The sequence below is a fragment of the Orbilia oligospora genome (assembly GCF_000225545.1).
Source record: "Orbilia oligospora ATCC 24927 unplaced genomic scaffold scaffold00078, whole genome shotgun sequence".
In the NCBI taxonomy this organism is placed as follows: Eukaryota; Fungi; Ascomycota; class Orbiliomycetes; order Orbiliales; family Orbiliaceae; genus Orbilia; species Orbilia oligospora.
The window spans coordinates 1,726,248-1,737,036 of NW_011645635.1; the positions used below are offsets into that span (position 1 = coordinate 1,726,248).

A 10,789-nucleotide genomic window follows, 5' to 3' on the forward strand; every position below is an offset into this window, starting at 1 on the left:
TCGTAGGCCCTCTGTCATGTGCACCCGCATGTAGCCATATCATTTTGCTTATTTGGGGATTGTCGACGCGCGACGGAAGTTCTCACGATCTGGAATGGTGTGTTCATCCCAATTGTCAATCTGAAGCGGTCGCGGTTTGTTGTATCGTCGTTGGAATGATCGAGGCCGTAGAGAACTATTGCATTGATATAGTTTGGAAACCTGGGTCACAGGAAGCTTCTGTCAAATAATGTCTATATAAACCTTTCGTCGAAGTCGACGAGAGAACTTTTTTTTTTTTCGAATCAGCAAGAGCACCTTCACTAGCTCCTTGACCTTACCTAGCAGAGTCTCTCCGCTAATCCACTCATTGATTCAGTCACTCTTTTGATCACGGATCCTTTCATTCATTAAGAAACTTTTCATTCTTTTTTTCGGGTCAAAAAAATCCAGACACTCTTTCGAGATGCATTTCTCCACTCTTTTGACGACGGCAACTGTTGCCCTCGTCGGACTTACAGATATCACATCTGCCCATGCGGTCATCATGGATGCTTGGGGAAGCAATAACCCTAAACTCCATGGCTGGGGTCTCGGATTCAGCTACAAGAATACCCGCAGGGATCCTTTGGGCCGTCTTCTAGACGTAGCTGTCTTCGACCGAACTGTCTTTCATGATAGAAACAACGCTACCTACCTCAACTACGGTTGTGGATTCTCAGGCAACAGCGTTGGCTGGCACCTCAAGACCAACAAACCGGGTGTTTGGAATGCGCAAAAGCGTAAGAAGACTTTCTTCGAACGCAAAGCTGATCCCGAGGGACGTATCAATGTGCCAAGGGGTATCGAGGGTCTAGCTCTCCACGAAAACAAGGGTAACGTCAGGAGACGCTGGGGTCCCCAGGATGGCCGCGGAGTCAGGACGGGTATCCCCAAAGTTGTCGCTGGAAGAACCATGGTGGTTATGTCACGAACTATCAAGGGGAATGCCAGACTTCTAAACTGTAGAATCGACTATAATGGTAATGGAAAGACCTGGACTAGGCACTTGAAACTCCTCTCCTGTGGTCGGGCTGGTCGACCGCTCACCGCAGGGTGTTCGGTAAACAAGCTTGGCAAGGTTTTCAATAAATTTAGATTCCAGCTACCACCAAATATGGACTGTCGCGGATCTTATGGAGCAAATAAGGGAATTAAGAACATCTGCATCGTGCGCTGCCAGGAGGGTTCTCTGTAAGTTAAACTGCATTTAAGCCCATTCTAACCTCTGCATCGTTATACTAACCAACTAAACTCATAATAGCAACGGCCCATTCGGTGGATGTGTTCCAATTCAACAAAGAAGACGAAACCCTGTCAGAACAGTCGTGGTCAACAAAACAGTCGGAGGGAAGACCGTAAGGGTCACCCAATTTGTCACTGAAACATCCAAGAGCCCTGCCGTTCAACCAGTGACAACTGTTACAAACACCATCATTGAAACTGTCACTAGACGTCCTCCGCCGAGGATGACCGTGCGAGTTGTCAAGGTCGTCAAACTTCCCCACAGATACATCGTCTATATCAATGGCAAGGCAACGCCTACAAGTGCTACTAAGGTCAACCAGGTTATCACCGAGACTGTTACTGTCACCGCCAAGCCCGTTATTGAAACCGTCACTGTTATCCAAAAGGAAGAATTCCAGGACGAAACCGGCGGCACTGAAACTAGCGAGGATGATGATAGCGACCCAGAGCTTAAGGACCAGCAAGACGAAGAAGATGGTGAAGTCCCCGCAGACGGAGACAATACCCCAGCTAATGATGGCGATGGCAATGACGGCAATGACGGCGATGACGGCGATGAAGGCGATAACGATGGAGATGTTGAACTTGATGAGGATGCGGAAATGGGCTACTAGATCTAGCAAGTTCAGATTTCTGCGAGACCAAGATCTTAAGACGCTATACGTAACGCACCATAGCTTGAGCTAGCATCGGAAACGAGCTACTACAAAGATTAGAACACTTCAACCATCAAATTTTGGAAGGACAACAATTAAAATAGAAAAGAGGGGCTTCAAAGCGAGAACGATGAAAATGTATATCCGACTTATCATGTACCTTAGCTAGCACAAGTAACGTTGAGATAGAACGAATGGAATATGAGATCGGACATTGAACTTTAAGTACCCACTAAGTCTACGCGATAAATACTTAAGTAGCACTAAGAAGCTTATTCGGAACAGGGATAACCAATTCGGCATGGCTTCGCTTAAATATGAATACCCCCGTCCAGTGTGACACCGATGAACCCACGCTCGTGGCACACACTTTTCATCATGGCTATATTTCAACTGATCCTCTGTAAATTGCTATTTTTATTCCTAATATTTATTGCTTTTTTTGCTTCAAAGGAAGCTTTTACGTTGAATAACGGAGTGTTAAACTAGTGCGCAATAAATTTATATAAATTTGTCGAATGTCCTAGCTTAGAGAAGCCATGCGCTTGTGGGTTGCACAAGGGACCCACGAAATTGAGTAATTATTGTGTTGTTAATGTTGTAACTGGAATCCAACATCCTAAAGGGGAATTTGGTTCCGAGACTGAATTAGCGTATCGAGACTTGTCCAAACTTGGATATTCCAAGGTTTGTGTTTGTGTTGCACAAAGATGTTCACGAGACTGGCTAACCTAGCCTCGAATCCAGCTGGGAACCGATGGACGAGAATGGACAATGCATTTGCGCAGAGTGTATGTCCAATCTGTGATCAGTGGAAGCACCGATTCCGAGAGAGGGAAATATTAATATGGAAGACGGTGCCTTTGTTTTTACATAGATTTAGCATACATGGCTTCTTAGCTTTGTGGCATGGGAAAAATTTCGTTCCACATGGATGACTTAACGAGGAAAATACGCATAAAATATCTAGGTACTGGAAACCAATAATTTTAGCAGAGTGTGATAACACCAGGTTTTGTTGTCTGTCGAATTCGAAGTATAAAATATTAAGGCAGGCACGAGACAAATTAAGGCAGTGACTGTGAGAAAGTTGCTATGAGATGCGTGATAGACGTCTAACGATGATAGTGAGATTCATCCTAACCCTGTATACATCCGGAACTACAAAAAGTTATGCCCAGTGCTTTCGCTAGTACTCTGAATATTACTATAGAGATCAAAAGGTTAAAGCGGCTTCTGAAGACATTTCTATAATTGGATGGACTACATACCTAGTCCCTTGGAAATAGACCACGCCTCGATGTCTCTTCTTAGCCTTTGGATCTCTGGACTTAGCTCGAGAGCTGCGGTTTTCAGTAGTCCGACGGATACAGTACTCAAACAACCATTGACTTCCTCGGAGGTCTTTGTCCCGGAAGTCAGTTGCTTCCATCATCTCAAAAATGAGAGATCGATCCTCCTCTTCCATTGAACTCGTTTGAAGTAATTCGAGAAACTTGCCATACATTGCCCTTTTGATCGGCCCGACTTGTCTCAGATAAGATGGAAATGTTTTCGACATGCGGCCTTCATACTCTTCTAGTACTTCCTCGCAAATTGACTTGAATAATTAAATATTAGCTTGAAACAATCTCCACATTCCAACATTAAAGGCTATTTTGTAGAGCAGCTATGGTGCTTCTGTAGCGATGTAAAAGAAATTGTGACAAATACAGAAGATATTTACCTGTATCAACGTAAGAATGTTCGCCATAACAGCCTTTCCTTCCCAGTTTTCGGTTTTGCGAAGCCAGTATTCATCATTGAAAGCCATTTGCACCTGCGCGGCACCTAGGTTTTGGGTTCTACTTAACTTCGGCCGAGGGACGCTGGGTGGTCTGCAAGTCATCGTGTTGTGAGTGTCTGGGCGATCGCCCGTAAGTTCGGTTCCCTCGGCCTCGGACATAATTTAATTGATCTGAATGCGAATGGGAAGCTTCTATAATTGATGAAGGAGAGCCGCGATGCTGACTTCAATTCTAACCTCCGATGTAGGAAGAGTATACTGGTAGTTAAAGGAATAATTTGATGGTAGTGGCGATGTCTAGGCGCACCTATACCTGGCGAGTTACTTTCGGAAGAGGAAAGGTACTTTCATCGACGCGACGCGATTAGATCTAGAGCCGCGTTCACGGTGGTGCGGTTTTCGACATTGTCATGTGGTCACGAGATGGCGAGGCCAACGGTTTTGAGGTGAGAACACAGGTTTCATCTCATTAAATTTCATTGGATATTCATCTTTAAATTTAGCAGGGGTTGCACAAAGACAAACAGTGCATCTTGAAATGAATACCACAATGGAACTCAAGGCATAGTTGAGAAGCCTGGCGACAAGCCTAAGGTGTAAATAGGTAATTAAAATGATATTGCAGACATTAATATTGCGAGACGACGGTGTAAAGGGACTGGGTTAATATGATAATCAATAAGCTTTCGAACCCTTCACTTAGTCTTGTACTACCCTTACGATTGTTCCGACGTGCAGGGTGTATCGATACGTATTAATTGAGTATTTACTTTCGGGAATAAGCAAGAAGTAGTTGTAACGTTGTTTGGAGGCCCTTAGGAGAGCCGTTACAGTACAGATGTCTTACGCCTTTCCGACCGGTAGCTAAAATATATTGAATGTGGTAAGGGATGAGTACACCGGAGCCCCGCAGCCTCCCGAACATGCTGTAGAAGTTTAGATCGAGGAATGCAGCAAATAGAAGTAGCAAATATATTTAAACCGGCCTAAGTCCCATGAAAGACAAATAAAGGCTCTGAATATGCATAACTACTTGAATATTGAATATCGAAATCAATATGCCACCCTCCAGTACGATTTTTCTAACAGGAGCCAACGGCGGCCTTGGCACAGCAATCATTGATCGCATAATCTCGTCCAGTGAGATCTCCGCAGAATACTATGGAGTCTATACTGCTTGAGACATTCCAACAGCTACAAAACTTCAGGCCACCCTTTCACGAGCACCTAGCCAGCACCAACACGTGGAATATTCGCTAGATCTTTCCAAGTTAGCCGACCAGTATGCGATTGATTGCAAAGACCATCAATAAAAGAGTTGCAGATGGCTCTCTCTCTCTCTCTAATTCGTGCTTTGATACTCAATGCTGGCTATCAAGAGCACAGCGAAGAATCGAATGGTGCTAAACAATATGATACAATGTCGTACTAACTTTGTGTTGTCAGCTACGAACTCCAACGACAACTCGATCGAGATCCGATCGATATCCTTGCCAATATTTCCGTTCTGGGCATAGATTCTGGTGGTGTCTTCGCTGCAACATGTTAGCAGTTGCGTTGCCGGTTATTGCTCCTGTGTTACAATGGGCGAGCCGGGCCCGAATGGGGGGGCTTCAGACGACTTCAAAGTCCTCTAGCTCTGGCGGCGTTCTTCGAGCTTGCTTCGATTCAAAGACTTTAGGAGAGAGGCCGAAGGCAGTATGCTTAAATGGCGCAGGGGTCGTGGCATCAGGTCTGCTATAACATTGAAAATTCAGATAGCGATGATCTTAAGTTACTTTAAGAATTGCTAGTTGATGTATTTAAGTTACTTCAAGAGTTGATGGATTCATTGGAGCCGGTATCTGGAGCATCTGAAGTTATCGAGCAAGTTTATATCTTGGCCCGGATCTTGTACGTACAGGATCGCCGCTTTGTACAATGAATCAAACGCGCCTGAGGAAGATACCCAATTGCTGGGGTTGATTGATTCAGAATTTGACCGAGATCTGGGGGGGAGTCCGGGTTTATACCGATGTTTGATCATTCGACTTTTGAAAATTATGGAATGGATGTTTCGTAGGTAGTATGGAGCTGCAGATGGGTGTTTGACTGATTCTAATATGCCTACAGGGTTAGACACATTAAAAGAGAATTACTACTTCCGGCTCAGGCAGTTTGTTCTTGTCCATACTTCTTGCTTCACATTTTATATATACCAAGGGGTATCTACGGATCTGGGAAAACTGTGTACCTAATGCTTGGAGGTGCAGAATGTAAAGATTTGCTATGTATACAAAAGGAAACAAACAAAGGAAACGTTTGGATTTCAATCCCGCCGAAGAGCTGTAATATTAAAACCATAGCCTTATAGGGCAAAGAAGGGGAAGCTAACCATCATAGCGCTGGGCCGCAAAGGAAATAATGTGGTGGTAGTACCATGTTGTATTTGTGGCTTTAAATTACAAGAAAATGGAAGGATAAGAAGAGCACTAAAAAAACAGCCAGGGGTGTACTTAAGAGCTCGAGACGGATGAAGGAATAGAAAATAGAGATGTATGAAATAAAAACGAAAGCAGTTTAGCACCGCGGGTAGTGAACTGAACTCGATAAGGGGGACAAGCTTATGGGGAGTATAGTATGTAAAAGGAAAGGGAAGATTGAGAAGGCCTATGGGTTTGGCAAGGAAGCCATAGAAAATATCTGGTGACTTGATTGGGCTAGAAAGAATTTCGGAGTTGGCTCCATGGGTCTTCTTTAGGACTTTGATTCAACCACCGGAGTATAGAGTTGTTGTTGCCAGAGTCTAAGGCCGGTGTAAGTATGGCCGGGTTTGGGGGCTGGGTCGTATCGTCATTTACGATGAGGCTTTTCGACTGGTCTTCCAATTGACCTTTGGTGTCGTTCCCTATTTTATTTTTTTCAACAAAACAATTAGCTATTGGTTCTAACCCTTCGCTGACCCGAGACGTCTTAGCAGGCTGCTCATCCAGCTATAGCGCTACTTTAAATTTGTAGTATGAACTTTGTGTTTAGTTTACAAGATCAGATTCGGTACTGCGAAGAAAAAAGATATTTAGGACACCAACCGGTAGCATTAGAATAGCCTAGAGGACGGGTTACATGTGTTTGCTCGGCAGTGACAGCAATCGATTGTTTGGGAAGCAGAGTCATATTGTTCGTGTTCTTAGGAAGTAGTGTAAGAAAGTTGGCGCTTGGGTATTCTGAGGGACCAATTCAATTATGATGTATAAGACATTGAGTCCGCAATCAATGATAAGTTTGGACCAGTATATATATCTATAATTTGAGAGTAAAGTTCGGACCCGATGTTTAAAAAAAGTAGAAAGGACGGTACTAGTACTGATAAGGTCTATGTTAGAAATAATGGTATCTAGTATGGACCTGAGCTACCTTTATATATCTTACGACGACATAACTCTATACACAGCTTTTCTCTCAAAATTGATAAGGGTTGATGCCAATCTGCACATAGCGGGTTTATGGATGAAAATACCTAGCACAGGCAGGTGAATACAGGGCGAATAGTATACTGGTACAGTTTTCCACCGTGTGTCCCAGCTGCAGCTGTATTCTATTGGATGAATTCTCTGGTATATATACGTATATACCTCAACTCTTTTATGTGTTGTGATGGTTGCACAATGTACATGGAGCTCCACGGATCCACCAGACTAGTTGTGATGTCAATCATCAACATCACTCACGTATGCTTACACCAATAGTATTATTCCGCATGGTGTGATGCGTTCACCAGAAGCGACCCCCAAACGTTAATGTTGCAAACCAGCATCGAGTCCACCCCACATTCCACCCGTGCCGCTAAAGACAACTAACGTCCGAGTCCACCCCACATTCCACCCGTGCCGCTAAAGACAACTAACGTCGCGACAAACGCCTATAATTATAATGAGCATACTACGTATAGAATTCTATAGAATACCTGAGTTGGGGTTAGTCTCGTATTGAGTTGGGGTATGCCACGAATACGTACACGAGTTTCCCCCTTATGATTCGCAGATGCAATTGGTGCATGGTGGATCCAAACGAATCAGCGGTAGGCCTAGGTAAGTACCCACCTATCCGAAATTCAGAGTTTCTACATACATCCAGGCCTTAGCTCTATTGACCTCACAGCCCAGATCCTTCAAGTAAACTTTCCGTAAATGACTAGACTATGGCCATATACGGTTGGTCGATGTCGCCCACATTAATTGCCCGCCAAACAGAAACTATCTCGGGCGCGATATCGATATATTCAGGCTTAAAAATCCGTTCATGCAGTACGCCCGAATGCCGGTATTGATTTCGAAAGCTAACAACCGACGCATCAGCATAAAGATGTTTCCAGAAATTCGATTCTATAAGCGTAAATATTAAAACGCTGTGTATCTATCCCCCATGCGATAGAAGCCCTGCTTCTAGTCACCCCCTCCAGGCAATTACGCAGCAGCCTTCTTCTAGTTTTACTAATACCCACAGTTGTATACTTCATTCCTATATTGTTCTCAGGGACGCAAATTTAAATTTCAATTGCAACAAACTTGAAAGCAACTTGCACCGTTTCACAGGAAACTAGAACGTACACCCAAGCTATATTTTCCGCAATACTATTATGGTGTATCAAATCTGTCGTTACTAGTTCTCTACCTTCCATCGCATCTGTAGCAGCAGCGCCACCATTGCACATCGCCGATTTATTTTGCAGCTCGCCTGTTGGCGAACAATAGTTGTCTCTCGTTTGCAGTAAAGGTGTAGAAAACCACCACCTCAGTGATAACTTCTCCAAAAGAAATTAATTATCGAGCCATAGCGGCGCCTGCATGAGGCTTTGAGAATCAATGCTGAGCTAAACGAGACACAGTAAGACTTATAAAAGTATTTAAATTTTTGTTTCCTCTGATTGTATACGGCCGCAAAGCTTCGTGCTAAACAGGGCGAGATGATGCATAGAAAGTTTGAACCTAGATCTAGTGTAGGTAAGTTAACAGTCAACAGTGTGGTCCTAGGCTATGCTGTTGTAAAATCGGCACAAACCTACACTTAATTAAACTATCAGTGCAACGCGAGGTTCTAAACCCGAATGAAGGAAAAGTTAGTAACCGACTAATGAATCATCCATAGATCTAAGGTCGAAGCAGGTAGCAAAAGCGCAAGTCGTTTTGCGTGCCGTTGTGTTGGGTGGAATACGAGCTTTTACATGGAACAGTCGTACACCCAGCTTTCAGCGTTTTAGTATTCAGATCAAAAATAACTTTCGGTAGAATTATCGAGAATTCTGGGAACTAGGGCGAGATACGGCTATATTTCTGAAGAGAGGAATAGTGAGCGTTTAGGTAAGCAGCGCTACATATACAGACAGTCTATGCGTTATAGATAGGAAAAGATTCAAGTAAGAAATGATGTTCTTTTTAAAAACTTGATGGAATGGCTGTAAAACCGATGCTATAAGTGCAGAATAATGGGATAGGATACTTGCATCGTGAGTTTGGGGAAGAAAAGAGACAAGAGCGTCTACGGGTGTAGACTTTTTGCTCTAGTTATCCCCACATATTAAAAAAGAAATGACAATAATGATCGGGGTAGTCAAGGAGGGGAATGCGAAGGATAATGCTAAAGGAAAAAATTGAGAACTAGACTAAATACATATAGATGTACTACATATTGAATCCATGGATGCTAATATGTGCAAAGAACAGCTTGACAAATAAGGCTGGGTTGGGTTGGCTATGGCTCATCTCGAAACATTAAAGTCTTTGTCTAGAAGCAAGACATCTAGCGAAGCTATAGAGATTTGACAGGAATGATGCTTAATCAAAGTACCCGTAAGGTTGGATCAGCATATTCCCAAGGTCCCCTAAGATACTGGGCGAAACCGAAACGAACGGTCCGGTGAAAAGGTTTGAGGATTGATCATCAAAATGATTTCTTCGCTGTACCGATGTCCAAGGGTCCTCTTTAAGGCCTTGATTTAGCCATCGGAGTATGGGGTCATGCTGCTCAGAGCCAAGTTGATGTAGGGGAAGGGTCGAGTGCTCTGCACTCTTTTCGGGAGTATTGCGGCTGTTAGAGTGATATTGATTATCTACAGGTGCGTCTGCTCGCTTGGAATCTTTTCGTATGCAAATAAAATATTAATCAACAGTCCATGCATCAGGAAAATGCTCGGGTGTGTAAGGAGGGTAGCCGAGGGTGCAGTTACGAACCTTGAAAGTTACGTTTGTTGCTACTGGGACCAGTAGGACTTGGAGAGGGGCATGTTTCTGTGGCCACAGCGGTAGCATCCTGTCTTGGAAGGATAAAAAGATCCTCCATATGAGCAGAAAAAGTGTTGTTGGGTCGGTCTAGAACTGTATCTAAATATCTCTGCATCATCGGGGCTGATATATGTTCTCTGATGATGTCGAGGAACGAGATCAAGATTCAAAACTATGAATTCGATGGGCAATATATTGTAATAAACAAAACACGACCCGTGGAAGGTAGAATTTATATCTTTTTCTACTAAGATACTTTTCGACTCTATTGATAGCTGGTGATAATTGGAGGTAAAAGTTGGTTCGTCTCTCATGACGTTTGGGGAGAGTTAATATCCTAGAAAATGTGTTGTGTAGTATTATTTTGAAAGTGTAATTCCTATTTAGGATCGAATAAAGTTGAGCTCCAATTTTGGATAGTGGAATTCCCTTTATGGATGTGGCGGAACATGGTGAAGGATGGAGTACATCTTGGCAGCCCGGTTGTTGGCTGTATAGCCAATAGAACAGAAGGGTGGGTTACTCAACATCAACCAGCTTGCAGGAACAACAGGGTGGCATGCGTGGACTATCATCAGGCTGATAAAAACGATTCCAGAACGAGATTGTGCAATTGTGAGCGATTGGGCTATCGTAATCTCTTATATAAAGGAGCTCGAGTCGCCATCTCTACTTCAAATATCCTGATCTGATTTCGTTCAAGATAACACAGTTTCAAGGTCTATATTACCTAGTAGGTGATCTCTATCTATTATATATCGGCCCGAGCTTTATTACTTCGGTTGTTATTTGAGATTTTTAATAGGCGCTATAGCCAGGCGAAC

General features: G+C 43.4%; 2 protein-coding genes across 2 annotated transcripts; one reads left to right on the forward strand and one right to left on the reverse strand.

Moving 5' to 3' along the window:
- Positions 1-445: 445 nt before the first annotated feature.
- Positions 446-1,880, forward strand: AOL_s00078g502 (uncharacterized protein; the record flags this gene model as incomplete). The annotated part of the gene is made up of 2 exons (XM_011123765.1): positions 446-1,212; positions 1,283-1,880. The coding sequence occupies 2 exons, from the start codon at positions 446-448 to the stop codon at positions 1,878-1,880; spliced, it is 1,365 nt and encodes a 454-aa protein (XP_011122067.1).
- A 1,203-nt stretch (positions 1,881-3,083) lies between these two features.
- AOL_s00078g503 (uncharacterized protein) lies at positions 3,084-3,867 on the reverse strand (the record flags this gene model as incomplete). Its single annotated transcript, XM_011123766.1, has 3 exons — positions 3,084-3,129; positions 3,194-3,522; positions 3,649-3,867. The coding sequence occupies 3 exons, from the start codon at positions 3,865-3,867 to the stop codon at positions 3,084-3,086; spliced, it is 594 nt and encodes a 197-aa protein (XP_011122068.1).
- Between the last annotated feature and the right edge of the window lie 6,922 nt (positions 3,868-10,789).